At 34.5% G+C, this 23,705-nt stretch overlaps 1 protein-coding gene across 3 annotated transcripts in view; it reads left to right on the forward strand.

The window, feature by feature from the left end:
* CCDC102B (coiled-coil domain containing 102B) overlaps positions 1–23,705 on the forward strand; it is a 174,737-nt gene that overhangs the window by 124,698 nt on the left and 26,334 nt on the right. The window contains exon 7 of one of the 3 annotated variants that reach the window (XM_041123225.1): positions 8,988–9,307. The exons of the other annotated variants lie outside the window; for them this stretch is intronic. Coding sequence (XP_040979159.1) covers positions 8,988–9,008 — 21 coding nt within the window. The 3' untranslated portion in view covers positions 9,009–9,307. Of the gene's footprint in view, positions 1–8,987; positions 9,308–23,705 lie in introns of those variants that run through there. 3 annotated transcript variants of the gene reach the window in all.

Raw genomic sequence — 23,705 nt, forward strand, 5'->3', positions numbered from 1 at the left:
AAAATCCTTGACTTTAGCCTAAACACTACTTAGCAACAACTGAAAACATCGGTGTTATCAACATTCTTCTCATACTGAACTCAAAACACAGCACTGTACCAGCTATTAGGAAGACAATGAACTCTATCCCAGCTGAAACCAGGACAAATGCCCACTAGATTTACTGGAATAATAGCTTCAGTTCAAGGAATCAGATTGTAAGGGACAAAGTTGATATGCAAATTTTAACCTACTCTTGCACATTACCCTTAACTAGACTAAGTTTAAAGTCCTAAGTAAATGTTTTCATCCACTGATTTCATTTAGAGGAATTTTACATTCCACTTTCGATTGAAGTAACTTTTTCTTGATGGAAGTTGTTCACAGTTTAGCCTTTAGACAGGATCTTGCCTGTGGTCATTACCTCCTCTCATTTAGTCTCTGACAGTATTTTAGCATTGGTTTCACTTTGTAGTGTTCCCAAGGAAAACAGACTTCAGCTTCCCAGTAAAGATGTGAATCAGCATACCTGTAATAAATTTGGCTTTTGATGTCAAAAAGGTGACATTTTGTTACTGAGGATGGTATTGAAGAGTGTCTGAGCTCATAAAATCTGCATAAAACTAAAAAGCCTCCCTTAGAGCTGCTGCGATATTTAGGCAAAGGCAGGTCCCTGTTACTTTCAAGCTAAATGACTTTGAAAGATTCAGCTAAAGCATAGTGATGTCAAAAAGAAAAAGCAATGGTTTTATATATGAGAAGAGTATTACTCAATATAATATTCTTTCCATTTCTCATTATGTGTAACTATATGTGTCTACTGGATAAGATATATTCATTATATAATGAAATCACTGTTTCCCTTTGGTGACATGAATGTTACTGCTCTGGGTTACCAGTAAACTGATTAGACTAGGATTTGGGACACGCTGTTCTCTGCCAGTCACTCTGCAGTAGATTTTGGATCAATAACTTCTTCACTGGGCCTGTTCTTCCCCCTTCTGCATCCTCTCTTTGTCTCTTCATTTTAATTTCTTGTCTTTTTAGACTATGAAATACTCCTTATTATACACTTCTGTAACATCGAGAACAGTTGGGATTTAAATTCAGCTGTAATTTTAGCACTTCAGGGTATAAATATTCCCGAAGGACTTAAAAATCACTGAGGTTGTGATAATTACAGTTACATCAAGTGTTTAAGGTAAAATAACTTTCCTGAGTCAATCTGTAAAAATTAAGCCTGCTAGGTTCTAAAATCTTTAGCATGAAGTTTCTCTCAGCACATCTTTACATTTTATTGTTGGAGGCCACTCCAAATCTGAATTTCTTATTTGTGATTTTGGGAAGGAAAAAAGATATTACAGCCAACCACTTTCTCAGCCTCTTTTTCTCTCCCCCTCTTCCCCCCTCTTTCCTTCTCTTTTCCTTTTGTTTTCTTCTTTTATTTTTTCCAAATGTAAATTTTCATTCCAGGTGAGAAGGAAGATTGTTAACACCTCTTTCTGTTTTGCATGGTAGCTTGCTGGTTCCTCTACTTCTGTACTGATGGTCTTCTGGCAGCAAGTGGATAGTAACCCCTTATTCTCTCAGTCTCATTTTCTTGGTGGTTTTGTTGTTGTTGGTGGTGGTGGTTTGGTTTTTAAGACAAGAAGTTATCAGATGTCTTTTGATATCATGGGAATTGTTTCATGAAATTTTGACTTTGTTGGAAGTTAGATAGTGCTCTGTGCCAGTGCATAAAACAAATGCATAAAACTAAGTTCCATCAAGTCAAAGGTTGTTGCTTTTTGTGAGCTCCAGCTCAATCATCTGGGAACCAAATGCCAACAAAAATATCCATGTAATTTTCTCTGCACTTGTTTAGACATGCTGGAAATGAGAATCTGTGTCTGGAGTGTCTGTAGTGTACTGTACCCTTGTCCTCATAGTCAGCTGGTGGTAACAACATGCACTGATACTCTGCTTTGGGCGGGAAGCTCCTCTGGTATTGTTTTGGAGAAGTAGCACTAAGCATAAAGAAAAGTGCTGATTTTTGAACTTTGATGTTTTACATAAGTAGAACTTTGATGTTTAAATATAAAGTAAAAAGATCAGGTAGAAATAACTCATGAAAAAAAATCCCAACCCCTAATAAAATTTTAGGTGTTTTGTGCAAATATTCCTATAGTTCTAATCCTTGGTGGTTATAGTTTTACAACGCAATAGTTAAATTCATATATATATATAGTTTTCTGGGCAGCCAGAGATGATACTTTTAGCAATATGTCTTATGCTTAATTTACATTAATATCTTAATTCCAACATCTTGATACAATCTAATCTGGCTACATTTGATACCAACAACACAAAAATATTTTGAGTGGCTCATTTCAGTTTGAGTTGTATTTATCTGTAACTAGTTGTAACTTCGCTGTAACAAAGAATCCCAACCTTGCACTAAAACATAAATTCTAATCATAGTTAAATTACTAATGCATTTACAAAACAAAATTCAATAATATTACGGTGTTGTGATACCAAATTTACAGTGAGTCTAGGAAGGATAGGCAGGCTAGACTATATCTGAGAATTGCATAGTGGCTTGGTTTCTCTGTATGGATACATTTTCTGTGTGTTCTTTCTTTGCTATAACTCTGCTCATGATTAAAAAAATAAGGAAATAAATGTGTTCAAAGTTTAGATTTAATTTTCACTGACAATGTAGAAGCCTTCTTTGTAATACTAACTCAGCTATGGATTACATATATCAATAATTCTTGGTGCATTGTGGTCTTACTAACTTTCCCAAGTACTTTTATTCACAGGGTAGGATGATAACACTAGCTAACCATTTTTCTAGTAAATGAAGTCAAGTAAATCATAAATATGTTATTTGTTTCCTTAGAGAATGTGCTTTGTGGTTCTGCAGTTCATATGACGTATCTCAGCAAGGTCAAGGAGTAGGCTGTGTATCTCTCCAGGCATTTTATCTCATTTTAGAAAGGATGCTGATAATAAATCACCCAGAAACACTTTTATTCCCATTTTCTCATTAGGGCACTGTTCTGCCAACTAGTCTATTTTTTAATAGCCAGCCATTTATATATTTTTACGTGTGTACTGAAATATTTTTCTTCCTTGAGCTCAGGGTCAGAGTCCATGAAACGGACCTGTGAGCATTGACTAGTATGCTGCTTCCTCTGTGAGATAACTCTGAACTTCAGTATAATTTACTGTTCACATTTGATGTACTCTTACTCCCTCAGTAGATTGTTACCCCTCTATCTTGATATATTTTGAGCCTGACTTTTGAAATCCTGCCCATACAGCCATTTGAACTGTGTAAAATTTTAAGGCGAATCATATAAAAATGGTTCAACTTGCTGTGTTTCACATTTGCTTATGTGTAATAAACGTTGTGATCAAGGTTATTATTCTTTTCTCAAATTCCTACAAAGGTAGCAGTTGTGACTTGGAGCCAGACTTCAGAAATTGTATTTGTATTTTCATGGACAGAAATTTTTAGAAGAGAAAATAAAGACATGATTACTTAAAGGTTATTTTTTTATAGAATTCACTCAGTATATATGGCAAACTTTTGAAGTTTCCAGACTATTTGGAGTGGGGCAGGATAAGGGGGGTGTTTATATGTTAACCTGTATGTATAATGCTTTTATGTAATAAGTTGCTTTTAAATGATTTTATAGAAAACCTGAACTAATTTAGATAGAAACTGCCAAAATAACTCTTTTGAGAGTTGAAAGTGAAATTATGCCAGATTTCTCAATGAAAATATGAAATGCATCACTGAAAAAAGGTTTTACTTTAAATTAATGATTTTTCCACTTATTTTTGACTACCTCATTCATCTCATTATGCAAAATAGTGGCTCCTTGTGTAACATTTATGTAGCATTTGAAAGAAAAGGAAAAAATAGCTGAACTTCAAATATGCAGTGCTACATTTCAATAAGCATGATAACCTGTACTACCTTCGAATAGTACTATGTATTGGAATGTTTGAAAGCTATGGACTTTCCTGTTTCCTTTAACTTCTGTATTCATTCTGTATCTTACTCTCAGGTAAGATTTTAGGAAAGAAATTTTTATGCAAATGTCTTTTGACTTACCCTAACAGACAAAAGGTGTTAGATTTACTGTAAGTTTTATAATATGTTATCTTTAGCAATCTAGAGCTGATGTCCAATTGTAATTAAAGTTCTAGTGAAAAATGGGGGCATGCTGCTGTGCGTTGGTGTTATTACAATGGAAAATCATAGACGCAGTAAGACCTCTCATGAAGAAGTCAGGTAGTGAAGACTTGGAGTAGAATAATAAGAAACAAAAGGTTCTGAAAGGGCTGTTATGAGTCTGTGGATGTTATTTATGGTGAGAAGAGAGTATTCAATAATTTGTCTTTCAAAGTTCTTTGTCTTTAATGCCAGTATAAAATAGAGCAGATTTTAACTGAAGATGTTTGATCTTCAAAGTGTATGGCTGTGTTTAGCAGACGAGCATAGATTTAGATGTGTTCATGGGGGTTCAGTTTAGTATTTGTTACAAACCTCTGCCTGCAGACAAAGATTTATGACTAACGTAGGCTTTGAAACCCAAATAGCAGAAATCTCAGCAAGGAAGAAACTTCTTTTTCTATAATTTTGTAATTGTGTTAGGGGTTGGGTTTTCTATTTGGATTTTTTTTTTTTTTTTAATAAACTTTTTTCCAGGTTTATTGCTTGAATTGGCTGGGAAGACTGCATAAAGAAAAACTCCATGGTCTACTGGTTAAGTTCTTTGTCACAAAGGAATTAAAATAAAAATCAGTTTTAATCAAGCCTCATGAATGAATAATCAGGTTGTACATTAAATCTTAATTGCTTTTTCTAAAATATAACAAAATTATTTGAAATCATTGTTGCAGTGAGGCAGCATTTACATTAGCACTAGTCAGTCTGATAATAAGAACACTTCATGTTCCCTAATATGTTTAATGAGTGCCCTCTTTAATTCCTTTCATTATTTCATTATCTTTTATGTATCAAAGTATTTACATATTTTTTTTAGAATTGCATGGAGAGAAAGCATTTCAGGACCTCATGGGTTTAGACTCGCTGTTATGTTTCCATGAACTATACAGCAACACAATGATCAAGCTGAATTGTTTCAGTAATTTTTTAATTTATATTCACTGTTGTTCTACACATGGAATTATTTATTGTGTCTGATCCTACAAATGCTCTATCTTCTTTGCAATTGATCAAAAAAGCATTTAGCAGCTTTGGAAAAGCAGCATACCTCTAACGAGTTATGGAGATTAATAGAGGTGTTCTAGCTTGAAAAAAGTACATTTACATATCACTTTTTTTATGATTTAAAATTAAATTTGTGAAATTTAAAGAAAAACTGCATGTTCATGTATATCCTGTAAGCAGAACATATATGTTATAAAAGGAAACAACCAATGTGGTGCTTGTAAATGACAGAAAATGCTGTCTTAAAGCAAATAAAAGTAATAATATGAATGTTTGATAACAAACATACATATTTTTTTTATCATAAGCTGCAGGAAACACCTGTTTCCCAGAAGGCAGTAGTGTTCAACTTAAAAGAGGGTTGAATCTAGCTCATAGAGAAGGTTTTGGTTTGGGTTTTGTTTTTGGGTTTTTTTTGTGAAGAGTCACTTCTCACTGTACTAAGCATCTCTAGCTAAACACTATCTGGTTCCAGCTTGAAACTAATGGTTACTAACTAGCAGTTGTCTAACTGATAATAAGAAGTTGCATTTGTAATGTTGAACTGAATGCCAATATTCTCACATCTATCAAAAACAAGAAGGAAAACCAGAGGCATAACTTGACTCTGCTATCAAACATAAATACAAATATACTGATTAGTGAAAGATGATGTTTGTGCCATGCCTACAGATGTACATTTTTTTCCTATAATTGTTGAAATGTGACTATTAATGGTTATAATGACATATATGACTGAACCACTAGAAGAAAAAGTTAATGGTTACCAACTAGAACCAGTTTCTGATAAATACACTTTTAAAAAGTATACAGGCTGTAATTGATTCAAAATATTCTTTAAGTACTCCACTGAAATATTTCTGATCAAAAGCAGGAACATATAAATGGTTTTCTTTTTTCTGTTTTTAAGAAAACTTTTCATGACACTTGAATAATTCTGTCTAAGAAAAGCAAAGCATAATTACCCTGTAAGTTCATGAAAAATGTACAGTGCATACACATAGTAACCTGTCCATAGTAATTCTGTCCAAACCACTGAAGCCATTTGTTTATACCTTTTCCCAAGGGATTTCTTCCCTCACCCATTAATAAAGCTAATTTTTTGACTTTTAATTTTTAGCATAGTCTATATTCTTATTCCTAATTTTCCTGTCACAGGCATTTTGATGAGAAAAGTTTATTACCATATGTGCTTCACTCTAATTTGCATCAAACTAACTGAAGCATTTGGTTTACCAGGTATATACCAGTTCATTAGCAAGAAAAAATATTTTTTTAAAATAGACCTTGGGGAAAGAGGGAGCAGACTTGAAGTTCCTTACCCATTTCTGTTTGTTTATATTCAAGTCAAATAATAATTTCATGTAAAATAGTAAGACAGTCCTTCTCATGAAATATATAATCAAAGAATCTGTCCTCTTAGATGGGTAGCATTAGCCATGAAGTTCCTATTTACTCTTGCCCTGGAATTTAATTTATTCATTACAGAATCAAAATATTCCAACACATAGTCTATTGATTTTACTTTACTTAGACATTACTTTGTAACTTACAGTTCCATTAAGTGGAAAATGTGGGTTCAGATCCATTTAGACAGAGAAGGAATTGAATCTAGATCTTTTACAGCCTGAGTTCTAACCTCTGAAATAATTCATCTGTGCGTAATGTATGCGACAGCTGACTTTCCAGGCCTCCCTAAAAGCAGCATATATTTTCCAAACCTTTAAGGGTAATGAATTGCCACCAAAGAATCATCTCCTGCTCAGGGTAAGAGGTCTGAATCCTTCAGTGGTTTATGGTCTGCTTTTCTGGATTATAAATGACAAGGAAAAAAGGTCCTGGTTATAATGAAACTTTTCAGAATTGAAATTTACATTTACAAGGAGTTACTCTAATTTGTTCTGATGACTTCATGGATTTTGACACTTTCCTGTTTAATAGCCTTGCCCAGGTAATGGTAATCCATGTGTTTTTCATATCCCTAATACTTAATGGTTCCTTTTAGTGAGACCTTGTTTGACATAAAAGGATAATATTGAGTTATATAGTGTTTTCAGTATATTTCAGGGTGCTTTTGCATTCCAGTTTAAGTCCTTAGGACGAAGAAATGTTTAGACCTCAGTAACCATTGTTATTTCTTCATGTTGTGCATTTAACACATTATCTCATTTAATGCATTAATGGTGTTTTTCTTTCCCCCTTTCTAATGGTGATTTCTGTTTTAGCATTATTACATTGTTTGGGGTTTTTATTGCATCCCTCATAAAGCATTAAATACTGTGGGTTTAGTTGCCAAGACTCAGCTGTAGTTCACACTGTCCTAGCTTTCCAACCTCAATTTTTGTAGACCATTATTTTCGCGTAAATGTGCTCATTGTATATAAAGCCAATGTTGCTTTGCAGTTTATGGCATAACAATTTAAACATAATATATCTAAACTGCTGCATGTTCGTACTTCTCTTACTTTTGTGTTTAAGGTTTCCAAGTTCAGTATTTGTTCTGTACAGTACAGCTTGATTATCCATGTTTTCTTCTTTACTTTGTGCTAGGAAACAGTATTTCCAAGAAATGGATTTTAGTCTCATTGCTCTAACACATCAATCTGTTAGTTCACTGATAAATTACTTTTGCTGTTTGTGTCTATTGTGAAGATAAAGTGGTTGTAAGTGCTTTGAGAGCCTCATCTATTCCAGTACACTGTTTTATGACTCTGCAAGTTCAAATTTTGGCAGTATAAACCTGTAGATCTAAGGTTTCTCTGCAGTGATAGAAATTTTAGTTGTGTTTCTCATTGCTAGAACTTCTGTATTTTGCTGTTATTACATAGAATAGTATTGGTTACCGATATTTTCTTTTTCTGAAGAGCCTAATTCATCACTTCTAAACACACCAAATTCTAGTGGCTTTTATAGTCAATTAATTAGACGCAAGCCACTTCCAGCAATTATGTGTAACCTGGAACCAAATCAGAAAGTCCATTTTAGGATCCAGGTTCAAGGCTAGGCTGGTACCTGAAAGCACTGATAATGCAAATTTATTTTTTCTCAGTCTTTTCCCTTGGCTTTGGTCTAGCTTGCTTCCTTTCTGTATGTCACACCCTCCAGGAACCAGCATTGTTATCTGAGCATGCGTCCATTCCCATCTTTTCACAGTTAGTCAAAAAACAGAACTCAGATTCCTTCATTCATTTCATTTATATATTAATATTTTTCATTAGCATTGTTTTGCCTGTATTTTTATGCCAGGAACCGAAAGGGTGTCTGTTGTAGTAAAAATAACACCAGATAATCTGCTTGCATTGTAATGTAAAATGCATAGAATCGGTAATTGGACTTGCTTATTTTATTTTATTGTTTGGGGGGTTTTTTTGTTTTGTTTCGGGTTTCTTTTTTTTTTTAGTAGTTTCAGCAGGGAGCCTAGGGCTAGTGCTCTTATCAGAAGATATGACATATGGGGAAATGGTAGCAGAGAAATTTTGAGAAAATGCTATTACTGCTGCCATTATATGGATAAATAAAAATATTAAATGCAATTCTATTCTAAAAGGGATTATTTAAATGTGACACTGTCATATGCTCTATATGTTGCTCCTCTGATAATAAATTAACTCCTATTTATTGGATGACATCTTTTTATGTAAGTAGTCCCTTTCATTTACTCATCCACTGATCAAGATTAGTGATCAGTGTTTCTTTATCAATTTTTTTTTTTTTTTTAGTAAACATGCAGAGACAATTTGGTTTTTTGGTTTCTTTGTTTTTTTCTTTCCTTCCCCAGACTCTTTCCTTATTGGACTGAAATTGCTGCTTAGGGAAAAGAGGGCATAGTGAATATTTCAGTCTGTACTCATCAGAAGATTTCCATGCTTTCTGATTCTACAAGAATCCTGGGAAAAGGAGTTCTATGTCTGCAGTAGAATTTGAAGCACTTTGTGTCTATATTACTCTTTCTTTGTTGTTACTCTCAGAAATGATCAAAGTCTACAAGACTTCTTGGTAAACATAAAAATAAGTCTATTTAAAGAAGGCAGTTTTGTGAACACAATCCTCGAAAGACTGTTGCATAAAAGTAAATTTAGTTCAGGATATTCAGGAGAAGAGACTAAGAACTAAACAAAGATGCTAGACTTACTTTTGGGGAGGGGGAGAAAAAGAGAAAGACTATATTTTTATAGCATGCTGAAAGAAGAATATTGCCTTTGTAGTTCACATTGTATATCACACTTTTCTGTAAATTCTGTTTATGTTGCTCTTTTTCCTTAATACAAAGTAAAGATACTGTAAAATGTATAGCATACAATTAGAAACATAAAATAACAGATTTTTCAGTTTGTACAACAGAAGATCTGATTATTTTTAGTACATTATATCTGTTACCTAAGCAAATTCATATTCATGCCTTGTGTCTGGAAATTTAAATCCTCTCTCCTTCAGAAATTAATAAGGAAGATAATTGAAGTTCTGGAACCTATGTAGACTTTAGATAATGAAATTATGTTTTCAGGATTTTTCAAATCAAATTAATTGCAACTGATACAAATCTTGGCTCAAATCTGATAATTTTTGATCCTCAATCTACAAACATCATACTTAAGCTAAAGTTGTTAGCAGAGTAACTAAGCTGCAAATGATTAATCATCCACATTTCTTTTTTATTATCAATACAGTATATTTCTTCAAATCAGACTATTAAATGTAAACCATGTGAACTTACTATGCTTAATAACACACTAGAAAATAGTCAATGTACCTAAATGTACCTAGGATTCTCTGTTGTAGAATCTAGCATCATGTCTTATTTCTGATTAAAATACGTGGTAATAAAAATCAATCAAGATGCTGTGTTTTCCAAACATTTCAAAGTGCTTAACAATCACTACTTTTTCAGCAGAAGGAAAATTGAAAAATGAAGTTTTGCATTTTAGTCTGACCTATATATTCCAGCCAACTTTCAGTACCGTTTTGGAATCACAGAATAATTTAGGTTGGAAAGGACCTAAGAAAAGGAGGATACCTTGCCCAACCCTATGCTCAAAGCAGAGTTGACTTCAGGGATTAACGTGGTTGCTCAGAGCCTTACCCAGTCAATGCTTTGAATGTTTCCAGCAACAGAGACTCCGCAACTTGTCCAGGCAACCTCTTTTGTTGGAACTTCTGTGCATTCAACAACAGTCCCCGACCTAAACACAATATAAGGTAAGCTTCTGAGAGGAAGCTAACTACTGATGAACAAATGATCAGTAAAATATTGTCTGAGGGAACAAGCACAGTTTGCTTCTGAGATACCAGCTATCTAGGTATTTGCAACAGTTCTATGGCAATAAAGGAAAGCTAAGTTTTTAAGAGGATTCTGAAAGATTGGAACAGAGTAAAAGAAACGGATAAATTCATATCTAGTTTAAGCAAGCATAATACCATTGATTTAGTCAAAGCAATGCATTTTTATCTTAGCCCAGGAGCTTCCTTAAACCTTGCCAGCTGTAATCTCAAACTAAGGTATTTTTTTATTTTCCTGTTTTCTGTGGGTTTCATCTACTTATTTCTTCATTTCATGTTATTTTTTATTTGTTCAAGATCACTTAACTTTTATATAAATCATTTTGATTTTTTTTTTTTCACTGGTAGAGGTTATGACAACTGCTGTTCATTAAAAATACTGAAAGTATGAATCACAGTCAGGTTTCAAAGTCCAGTGCTATAAAAGATGAAGGAAAATCTTTGATAAAGTGAAAGAAGTGAGGGCATTATTTCCACAATATGTGAGAGTAAAATATAAGTTCCCTTTTTTTATAAGAAACGCTGAAACTTAGAAACTGATACCTGGTACCATATAATGGGATTAAGGTTAATACTGTTTCTGTTACAGTCAGGGAGCAAGATATCTGCCTCTAGCATTGAGGGAAAGGGGAAGATGGATATGTGTCTAGACTAGAGCTGGAACAAGAGGCTAGATACACAATATCATTGTATAGACTTTCCTATGGTCAATATAGATTCTTGGTGCATGGCAAAGTGAATTTGCCTCTCAAGGGGGGAAAAAAAAAGCATCCTGGAGTTTGTGTTCTGAACAAAACAATTACCTTGTAGTCAAAATAAACAGACATCATTTCTGCAGCTGTCCAAATCATGGTGCTTACTGTATCACTTTTCCCTGTGGTCCAAGATTAAATGTTCCATCTGCAAAATGATTAAATGAATTTCATAGGTAAACACATTTACCATTCCATTTTAATGGAGTTGCCCTTCATTAGAGGCTGTCATTCAAAATTAATATGAGGAGCTATTACTGAGATGTCTAAAATGAAGAGCTGAATGACATAGTACTCATTTTTCAGAAGTATGGACGTTTTTGAAATGGGAATTGAACACTGATAGCAGATTGATGTAATACTTAGTTACATTTTTATACCAATCACTCCTGTCAGTCAGTGTGGCAAACTAAAGGACAAAATACAACAGAAGAAACATTCAAAGCAACAAGCACAGACAAAAGAATGTCCTTCTCTTGTCCATTTTGCTTGTAACACTTCCACGAACATGGAAGACGGTTTTGGGTTTTGGTTTGGTTTGTTTTTTTTAAATAATAATAACATGAATTATTGACTATTCAATTAATTTAAATTTCAAGAGAAACAATGAGCACTAAGCCTATACAAGCTTAGTGAGCTAGAAGACAATTTGTATATCAATATTGCACTAATATTTTTATCTGGAGTTCTAGCTGACAAAGGAAAGGTTAAGAAAATAGGAGAGGAAAAATTTCAAGTATGATTGTATTTTCAGCAAGTACTGTGTGTAAAATATCTGTTAGCCTGATTTATTTGCTGAGTAATAGATCACCAGAATGATGTGATCTTACATATTATTCCATAATATTATTCATTTAATTTTCTACTCTTTTCTCCTAGCAGATATTTATGTTTCTTTTCTCTTTAACAAAAGTCTGTATTTCCTTTCATATGTAATCATAACTGTTAGAGTATGACTATATTACAGTCATACTTTGTGTGGGTCTTTTTTGAGGTATGAATTTTTGTGTCCTTTTTATAGCATATGGCATCTTTGGCTGTCTGCTTGTCAAGGGGAGGAAATATTTCTTGTAGCTGCTATCCTACCAATTCACTTTATACGTTGTCGTATCTTGACACTATCGACATTTACATATAAGAATTAGTATTGTTTAGTTTGATTAGAGCATGCATCTGCTCCTGAAAATTATGATGCTTCAGTTTTATTTTACTGTTTACTCTCATTACAATGACAATCCATTGCTGGTAATTAGATTACTGTTTACTTCAAGACCTGAAACTGAGCAGTAGTCATCTCCCTTCAGCAGCATCTGTATGCACCTACCATCTGTTCTTCTCATGTGGTCATGAAGAATTATCAGTAAAAATTTCTTCCTTTCACTTTGTGAATAGTTTCTAAAATTTCTCAATATTTGCTGCTAAGCAAATTAGCACCTTTCTTGTGTTTAGAGTTAATAAGACATAATATAATATCCATCTTAAAAATATATATGTATATCTATCTCAGTAAAGACTAGTTTTCATTACTGCTCTAGAATTTTATAATAATTTCTGTAAGAAAAGTATGCTATAAAAGATAGGTGGCAATAAACTGAAGCCTTCTGTAAGCTTAGAATTTATTTTAGTATCAATAAAATTCAGTAAATTTTTTCATCATGACAACATGTTGCCAGTTATATAAGATTACATTTAAAATACCGATACCTTAGGTAGACTTATTTTTTCTCTTGAGGAAGTAAAGAAGTAAATTAAGGGCAGTTTAACATTTGCATCTCATTTATATTGTTACAAAAATCACATGTATGCTGGGGGAATGGCCAAGAGCCACGTTTGACATTTATATGGTAGAGAGGAATGAGCCACGTTTTACTCATTTAAAATTCTTTGATTTCATCACAGTTTTTAAATGTCTCTAAAACAATAGTAAACTGTTTTAATGTTTTAAATAGTAAAATTTTTTAATGGCATTAAATCCCTTGCTATTATTGTAAAATATGCAAGGCAGAACACTGTATAACTTCAGTTATACAGTTATTCAGTTATTGTAGTCTGAGTTTTCTTCTGTCACTGTGACCTAATTAGTAGTGAGGTTAGGGATGGAAGACTTTATAAGCCTAGCGTTATGCCAAACCTGTTTGGCAAATATAACCACTTCCTAAATCCAACTGAACTGGCAACAGTTTGCATCTTATATCTTGGTTTGCTTTCTATAGCAAAATGTTCTTGTGTTTTGTTTGTACCATTGTTTGTCAGCAAGTAGATATTGGATGTCCTTGTTGAAAATGTAGAACACAGAAAATAATGAAAAAAGAAGAAGAAACAAAAGGGGAAAATAGAGAGGAATATTATTAAAATGATGGTACTAAAATTCTAAAACTTCTTTCTTAAAACTGATGTAAGAAGGCAAGGGCAAGTACTTGATGCAATTATTATCTCTGGCTTATATTTTAGTTTACTCCTTCTCTTCCACCTCCACAGACTGAATATAGCAGAATCTAAGGAATATAGAGAGGAAAGAGGTTGGCTGTGTACAATGGAGTGTATATTTGATTATTTGGTAATGGTTTCTACCTTCACACAAGCCTAAAATTGACATTAACTATTCTTAGTTAATCTGCAGTTCTTAATCTCTAAGTGCAAGGTTAGTGATAAAACAAATGATGGACAAATGGATATGGCTACAGTGACCATTCTGCTTAGTCTTAATGTACTCTCAAAGGTTTTTTCCCCTACCACACTTTTAAAAAATACACATGTAAAGAACTGTGTAAACATAAGTGATGAGAAAGGAAAACACTCGGCAATATTTTCATGGGAATTTATATTTACATTATTAAAGCGCTGATCCTTTCTAATTCTAGACAATATTCATCAGAATAAGTGAAGATTGATCTAGTGCCCAATGTAAGCTTTGTTTCAGGAAATTGGAAAGATGAAAAATGTCCACTTAATACATGCATTGAACTGGTAATTTAAGTACATTCTGTTGGTTTCATAAAGCTAAAGCCACATGTTCACATCACTGTTCAATGAGCACACATAACTAATGAGTAAAAATGTTATTTCTATTAAAGATTCTTAATAAACCATAAAGGGTAGATTGGAAAAATGATGGTTGTCCAATTTTAGCATAAATAAAGGAAAAACATGAGAAAATTAAAGTCATCTAATAATCTTTTCTAGAGACAAATCAATTTTTTAAAAAATTTTCAGGAGGAAAAGCTAATATTTTGCTGATAAGCTGCAATTTTCTACTTAATAATTATCTTTTAGGGAACAGTCACATTTTATTAACATGACTAATTAACTCTCTGTACTGCCATGCTAATAGTGAAGGAAGCACAATAGCTGAATATTGATAGCATGAGTTTTTAATAAGAGAAAAAAGTTAAATAGTAATGTGTTCCCCATATTCCATAGCAACAATTTAAATGCAAATGTACAATACAAAAAGGACCACCATTTTCCTCCTACATTAAAGGAATATATGCATTCTGGTAAAGCAAATTTTATTCAGGAACCAGCCTGAGAAAAGAGACAAGCTAACGGGGAAATGCCAGTTGTTAAAACACAGGTTAAAATCCTGGTCTTCTGAAGTCAATGAGGTCAGCAGGGCCAGATTTCAAGCAGGTTTATGTTTCTTGAAGTAAGAGTTCAAAAGCAGTAATTTCCAAAAATCTAATTTCCTGAGTCTTATGCTTCTCAATAATTGCAAAACCCCCTCGTCCTCTTGGAACAAAACTGGGACTACAGATTTTTGGAGAACAAAAACCTTTTCTCTAGGAATGTAGTAGATGGATATAGTATAGGACTAAGGTCTCGTTGCTACCAACGGCACTTCTCTGACATAGGATTCGGAAGTCTTGCTCTACTTAAAGAACAATGCATAACATAATGGGGGACTATACAGAACATAAAGTAATGGCAAGAAAATTGGGCTGATGGAAATTTTTGCTGAGAAAGAGAACCTGGGATAAACAGTACAATAAAAGTGAAATGGAGATGTTCATCAATCAGCATTTTCCCATGTCTAGTCAGAAACTGTTGAGCTTGTACATAGGCCTATACGAATTTTGTAGTCAAATAACAGCTCACAGTAAAGAGGAATGTTAGAGTTACGTGGTGCTTCAAGGCATATGTGAACAACAAATTAGAACTGTTCTATGTATTGTTTCCAGCAAGCAATATTCATTTTCAGAACAGCCCTTACCTTCTGTAGAGAAATACCTGACATCCGGATTTTACATCCAGCTAGATATTTCAACACTACTATCATATTTATAGCTTGATAACCTTACTTTCCTTTGGCATTTCTAATTTATAACACAGGCAGTCATCTAAATAATTCAGATTGAATGTTTGCACTTGCAAAGTGGAGAAAGCTGAAAGACTATGAAAGGAAAACCTACAATCTTTTTCTAGTACCTTCCAATTATGCTTCCAGAAGGATGAAGGGAAATATAGATACCAAACTGACATTCAGACGTATTAAACAGATTCAGTCCTACATTGCGTATCTATACGAGATTTAACCCCGCAGTGTTAGTTGTGTCACTGCATGACGTAGCTAACAAATATTTTCCTAGTATGGAAATCAAGTATGGAAGCACTTTCATTGGAAGGTAAGCAAAATACAAAGAAATATTGTCTATGCCATTTTTCAGATGGTATTGTAGGTTTCTACTGTTATTATGAGGTTCCAATTTATTTTTTTATGATACAGGATCCTGGAATCACTTTCTTTCTTACATTGTGTCCAGCTTTCTAGTTGAGAGGAACCCTTTTTCTTTTCTTTTGTGTCTTGTTTTATTTCCCTTGCTCTTACTACCCTCTAATTAGAGTAGCCACTAATGTGAAAGCTATCTGAATTGAAGCAAGGATTGATGAAGGGACTTTCACCCTAAATTTATAATGGGAGTTATAATAACCAGTTTCTTCACAATGTTGCATTTTATTATAACAGTTCATAGCTAAAAGTGCTGAGAAATTATTCATGTCAAAATTAGAATAAAAAATGAAGCTCAGAAGTGCAGAAAGCAAAGAAAGCAAGAATTTGACTTTCACAAGAAACTGTAACCCAAGACTAGGTCCTTTAGAACATTGTGGGGGGCAAGGGTGGAAATTAACACTACAAAGCAAAAAGTGCTATGAACTGTTCCCAGCGCTGGAGGTAGATATTATTAAATACAGCATTTCAGATAAATAATACTGAAAATCAGTTGTAACCTGTTAATAACAGCCTCAGACAGGATCATACTAGACATAGTGTGCTGTTGTATACTACATTCCTGCCAATCAGCCCTGCATCATTAGCCAGATAAGAGTTATATCTTTACAAATGTATCTGGAAAGACGTTTTTCACTGGAAATTTGTTCTTAATTATTTTCAGTTAGGAGCTTCTCATGTTCTTAAACAATACCCATTCCTTTCAAAAGTATTATACTGTGAAATGTCCTATGTGTTCCTGCCATCTTGTAATAGCTCAGTGATGAGAATCCCCATCAGGGGACCATGGGTTGGGTTCCTGCTTTGCTTTACTCAGATTAGCAATTTGCTGTTCCAGCTATGAAACTGAAAACCAAATATCGGAGCCTCTACTTCAATGCATTTCTCCAGCCTTGGTTCTGTGGTAAATTTTCTGTCTGTCAAATCGTATTCAGTGTGAGTATTCAAGTACAGAAGATCTCTTATTTTGCAAATAGTAATTGTAATAATAATTCAGATATAAAAAATGCTCATTTCTAGAGCTATTGGTGATATTTTTGAATCACAAAACAGTAAGTTTATTTTAAAATTCTCTCTACTGCACTGGAGTTACTTGGCAGCAAATTAATTGAATAAATAAACAGAGACTTTTTCATATACTGATACTCCATGAAAAGCATTTGATCAGAAGTTTGGCTGTAGTTTATAAATTAACTACCAGCGTGATTTTTAGAGAATCTGTGGTGACTGAGAAAAAACAAGAAATACATACTATGCCAGCATGTAACCTTTCTTCAGTGAATGATTAAGTTGTGGTCTTCCTTTTGGTTTTGCTCTTTTCTTACAGTAGGTCATCTTCAAACCTCCTTCATTTTAGCTATTAGGAAAGTAATGCTGAAGAGATTCATTTGAGATGTAAACAAACAGAAACAGATTACAGACGGAAATACTCACTATACAGATCAAGAGCTTTCAAACAATTTAAATGGTCAAATCTAGCAGCATTTTTTTTTTCTCTTTTCTTTTGATGAATACATAGGTAAGAACCAATTATTCCCCTGAGCTTTTTGGTTTCAGAGTTTCTGACTGGAAAACCAAGTTGAATGTTTTCTGTCCTGTCATCTGTAGGAAATTAGGTTATAAAAGAAAGCATGCTTGCATAGCTTCCAGACATTCATACCGCAGTGAAAATATAATATGGCCTCCATAGTCTGTCTGACCTGTGTTGCTAAAGATCTTTCTTAAACATTCACAACACTAACAGGAAGTTAATCTACAGCTCTGTTTTAGGGGGAGGTTGTTCTTTTTTAAGTAAGAGAGATCTGGAAGTCTCATCAGAATGTAGCAATGATTTTCCTGGTAATGTTGAGAAATTCATATTTGTAATATGTAGGCAACTGTTTGGACACATTGAGAAAAATCCATGGGACTATTTCATAAAAGTATAATTTCTGGTATGAACAGTCAAATTTTTAGCTCTCTTGGACTGTGATATTGTGTTGGCTTAATAAAGACTCTCAGATAGTGGGTAGTAGGCAGCCTAGTGGGCAGTAGGCAGCCTTGTGTGGCTTGCAAAATCAGTTATGCTTCTTGAGTTTTCAGTTAATGTTGGCTTGGATCCTTGTGATTTTCTGCTGTATAAGCTCCAGAGCGATACTCTTTCATATGCTGCAGGTCATCATCAAGCCCTGAGCACTGGGAAAAAAAAAAAAAAAAAAAAAATATGCATACATAAAGTTACCTTACTGTGTCTTTTTGGGTTTTTTTTTTTGTTGTTGTTTTTTTGTTTTGTTTTGTTTTTATTAAAAGTTTGATGACTAGCAATGTAGCACTTATGCAGTTCTTTAAAATTAATATGAGCTGCAAATGCTTGCAGTAAACAATGATTAAAATGTATGACTCAAAACTATGGCTGCTGGGTTGGCTTTTTTGTAATTTACAAATATCAGCTAAACACAAAATTATGTGCTGTATGTAGCAGAGCACCGTATAATTACTGTCAGGAGTGACACCACTCAGCCTGCTGAGTGAGAAGGCTGGGCTTTGGGTTGTTGTTTTTTCTTTATTCTACTATAATAGCTGTGTTTATGTATTAAACTGCCAGACTGCCTGATTAAGTTATTATTGTTGAGATTGCCTTCTTCAGAGCTAAATGTTTTTGGAATAGCTGGGGTGCTGGTTTTGTTTTCTGTCAGTATTGTTAGGTTTTTTGTAACACCAAGAACAAAAACAAAACCCCAAGTCTTTTCATTTCTGATGTTGTTGAAGTATATTTGCATCACATCATGGGAAAAGATTTTTGCGTTTGTTGTATTGTTTGATCTTAAAAACCATAAGAACATATTGCAGGCTGCTTGACTTACTTCTGCTGTTGCCATCCCCTAGTGATGTCTTAAGCTCCCCCAAAAGTTTCTAATTGCTTACTTGAATTTTTAATCTAATGTGAATACTAATGTGACTCATGAATAATTATAGGTTCCTGGCACAAAGATTACATCTAGAGGTAAACCCTTTTAAGATAAGCCGTTGAAGAAAGTCAGATTTTATTTGAGGTTATGTAGAAATATAAAGAGAATCCCTGAAAAATCTTGTCGAATTCAATCTTAATATTTTGAATAAACTTCATTGTAACACAAACACACAAAATATAACATAGGGAAACAAAAAGCCTGAAAAATAGTCACAACCACTCTACCAAAGAAAGAAACATTGTAATTAAGTAACTTATGAAGTTAATTACAGAATAAGTTATTTAAAGAATTTAGGTTGGATATTACTTTGTCCTTTGCAAATTGTGATCTGCCAAATGAAATAATAGAGTTACACTGCTCAACATATATAAGGTTCCCAAAATATCTTGGCTTTGTCTCATGGAAGATTAACAAGCCATTTTAGCACAGAATCATAAAATACCAGGTTGGAAGGGACCTCAAGGATCATCTGGTCCAACCTTGGCAAAAGCACGGTCTAGACAAGATGACCCATCACCCTGTCCATCTGAATCTTAAAAGTGTCCAAGGTTGTGGAATCCACCACTTCCCTGGGGAGATTATTCCAATGGCTGATTGTTCTCATTGTGAAAATTTTTCCTCTTGTGTCCAGTCAGACTCTCCCCAGGAGTAACTTGTACCCGTTACCCCTCGTCTTTTCCAAGGGAGTCTCCATCTTCTTTGTAGCCACTCTTTAAATAGTGGAACATGGTGATGAGGTCTGCCGTAAGCCTTCTTTTCTCAAGGCTGAACAAAGCCAGTTCTCTCAGCCTTTCCTCATATGGCAGGCTTCCCAGTCTTTGATCATCTTTGTGCCCCTTCTCTGGACCCTCTCCAGCCTGTCCACAGCTTTTTTATATAGTGGGGACCAAAACTGAACACAGTATTCTAGGTGCGGCCTGACAAGTGCTGAGTAGAGTGGGATAATAACTTCTTTATCTCTGCTGGTGATGCGCTTGTTGATGCAACCCAACATCCTGTTGGCTTTCTTTGCCGCAGCAACACGCTGTTCTCTCATGTTGAGTTTGTTGTCCACCAGGACCCCCAGGTCCCTTCCCACAGAGCTGCTCCTCAGCCAGGTAGATCACAGCCTGTGCGGCACTCCTGGATTATGTGTTCCCATGTGCAAGGCGTTATACTTGTCCTTGTTGAACTTCATAAGGTTCTTGTTAGCCCACTCTTCCAGCCTATCCAGGTCTTCCTGCAGGGTGGCTTTCCCTTCCGAAGTGTCCACTTCCCCACTCAGTTTGGTATTATGAAGATACTCAACAGCATTGGGACCAGTATCGATCCCTGGGGGACCCCATTTGTAACAGGTTGCCAGTTTGAACAGGAGCTATTTCCCACCACCCTCCGGGTGCAGCCTGTCAGCTAGTTCCCCACCCACTGCACAGACCACTTGTCTAGACCGTAACGCATCAGTTTCTCTAGGAGGGTGCTAAGGGAAACCTTATCGAAAGCCTTGGAGAAATCCAGGTAGACAATGTCCACCACTCACCCCACATCAACCAGCAGGTTACTTTGTTGTAGAAGGTCGTCAGGTTTGTCAAGCACAATTTGCCCTTGGTGAATCTCTGCTGGCTTTTCCCAATCATGTTCTTCATTTGACTTGTGATAGCCTGCAGGATTCATTCCATAACTTTCCTAGGGACTGAAGTAAGACTGATGGGCCTATAATTTCCTGGATCCTCCTTTAAGCCCTACTTGTAGATGAGGGTGACATTAGCCTTCTTCCAGTCTTCTGGGATGTCCCCTAATCTCCATGACTTCTCAATGATTATGGAGAGTGGCCTCATAACGACATCACCCAGCTCTCAACACCCTTGGGTGGATATTTTCAGGGCCCATTGATTTGTTAAGCATCAAGCTCCTGTAATAGTTCACATACCAACTCTTCCTCCACTGACAGCAGGTTTGGATCAACCAGGATTTTTGTTCCCAAGGCCTGGGGCCCAACAGTGCTGGTAAAAACAGAGGTGAAGAAAGTGTTGAGAAACTCTGCCTTTTCAGCGTTGTTGGTGACTAATTCACCTCTCCTGTTTAACAGCAGGCTAGTATTTTCCTTCTGTTTCTGCTTGTTTTTTACACACCTGAGGAATCCTTTCTTGTCATTTTTGACATCTCTGGCCAATTTTAATTTGAGCTGAGCTTTTGCTTTTCTAATGGCAACTCTGCATGTAGACATAACATTACTGTCCTCTAACATAGTTTCTAGGAACATTTTGGTGACAAGATAGTGTACAGAAATAATTTCTTTAATTGATCAGTGTGCAATCACGTAAAAGCAAGCATCTGCCTAAATACACTTAAAAATATTTTTAATTAAGAAAATTAAGTATAGTGAAGACGCAGTATGTTTCACACCAGCTGTATAAACTCAGAGTGACAGAGGTGCCTTGGCCAAACATTTAGGGGAAATTTGTATTTTTCAGTGTCCTGAAAGTTGACAAATTCCAGTTCTGCCAGATCAAGGCAAGAGTACAAAAATGGGGAGCTGCTAAGAGAGAAGACTATTAGCTCATTCCTGGCTCTCAAGCTCTCTTTTCTCCCATCGCTCTCTCGCCCTCACTTGTTCTCTTTCTCTTCCCCCCTCCCTCTCTCTTTCCTTCTTTTAATTTTTTAATTTTTTTTAATACCATGGATCACCAGCTTCAATACTGCTTTTTTTCAACTATGGCAGCAGCAGGAGAACCAGATTGTAAATCACAGAGTATCTCACACGGCTGAGTTATCCCTGTTTATTTAAAGCTCACACAGACCACAGAACACTGACCTATGCAGACTGGTTGGAACGTTTGGTTACTTAAACTTATTACACCTTGCCCATGCCTTATAAGTGCCATATGTCTTGCCCAAAAGTGCCATGGGATTTATATTTTGTGTTAAGCAGACATGCCCAAGAAAAGATTTCAGCTTTTATTCTTTTAATCTAAGTTCAATTTTGTTGTGATTTTGACCTAACCGTGTAAATATCATGGTCTGTCAAAAGGAACAAATTTCATGTAATTTAATCCCCAAAACACCAGTGAGGCCTTCAAGTGTAAAACACTGTAAAATTTGACCAATGGAAGCTTGAGGAAAACTTTTTATTGCAGATCCATTAGATGAAGATTTAGTTTTATGCTCTAAACATGAATAAGAAAGCTATGTAAGCAAAAACACTCTGTGAACAAACAATGGTTTTGACTTTGACATATGAAACTAGACTGGAGGGCAGGGACATTTTTTTAAATTACCCATTAAAATGTGTAGAAAAATATTTTATGTGTTATAAATGTTATAAATAAAATAAGTTAGAAATTTTAAAGAATCTTTAAAAGTTAAGATGGAAGAATCTGTTAGAATAAGATCTTCCTTTTTGCAGGAAATAATTTAAACTGGTTATTCACTTTTTGGTATTACCGAAGAGTATACTTCTTTTTGGTATGAATAATGTCCAAGAATACTAATGCAATTTCTACTGGAATTTTTCAAAAAAAAGTTAACTAAAATTGTTTTTCTGTACAATGTAATAGTATTCAAAAAATTAACAGAGTTTACAAATAAAAGCTATTTTATTCCAGCACCTAGAAGGGTTTTTTTCTAAGAACCTAAGGAAATTGCATCTTCTAGACTGATATATTTGGGGGTTTGGATAAATTATTCTAAGTCAAAACTTTTAGAAGCTTGTCACTTAAGATAATTAAATAAAAAAGGAAAAGAATCCAAATAATAGCATGTAGCACTTATGTGTATCTTATCTATTTAGATCTTGTCCCTTGTAATTCTGCATGAGATCTGGAATTATCTCAGGGGCTAATGAAGGGCAAAATACTCTGGCAGGAATGTGTCAGTATGACAAGTACTGCTTATTTTTACCACAGAGAATTAAAGTACCATTTTTATTTCTTGCCTGCAGTATTTTCCATAGCACTGTTGACTACTCCTGATTATCCTAGATTGTCTGACCGAAATGAGATATTTATTCGCTTGTTGGCTCAGAACCTCCAGCAGTGTTTTGCTTCTCTGAAATTGGCATTAATATTGCCCATTGGCTTTGATAATTAAATTGTACACCTGTTCAAAAATAAGCACCAGATTGTTAATGATTCTTGGCCATCACACTGTCAGTAGTTTTCCAACAATATTTCTCTTCAAATTATCAGAACGTTTTTGTATTCCTCTAATTGTGACTTGAACTATTCCAAGTCTTCGATGGCAATATATCGGTAAAACCTTAAGTATCTGATTTCTAAATCAATAAGACTGTAGCTGAAGTGGGAAACCTGCTGAAAAGAGGGTCATTCTTATTAAGGGTTTCTTTAATTAATCACCTCTTAATTACTCTTAATAAGACGTAATTCATTTTGGTTATTTCTACAAAGATATAAGAACTCTATAACTAAATCACTGGAGGTTAAGTAATTATAGTAAACTGAAATCCATCACATCATATTCTCTGAGAAAAATAACTTGTCGTCTTATATTTAAAATTGCAGGTTATTGAGTAGCTATGAGGAGAATATCAGCAGAAAATAATTAAGAATAAACTATCCCATACATAAATGTTATTACTTGCTATCTTTTTTCCATAATAGATGGGATCATACGCTATCACTGTAAACATGTTAGAGCTTTATGAATAACCCTTTCTTGCATATTCTTTTACTTAATGCGTTATTGCAAGATTTATGAGCTTTGTGTTTCATGTAGGGCCTTTCCACCAGGTCAAGGCTTCATTGCACAAATCGATCATTGAAAGACCAAAGTACAAAAGGGGCTAATACAGTATA

Source organism: Aquila chrysaetos, chromosome 4 (assembly GCF_900496995.4).
Source record: "Aquila chrysaetos chrysaetos chromosome 4, bAquChr1.4, whole genome shotgun sequence".
Taxonomy (NCBI): domain Eukaryota; kingdom Metazoa; phylum Chordata; class Aves; order Accipitriformes; family Accipitridae; genus Aquila; species Aquila chrysaetos.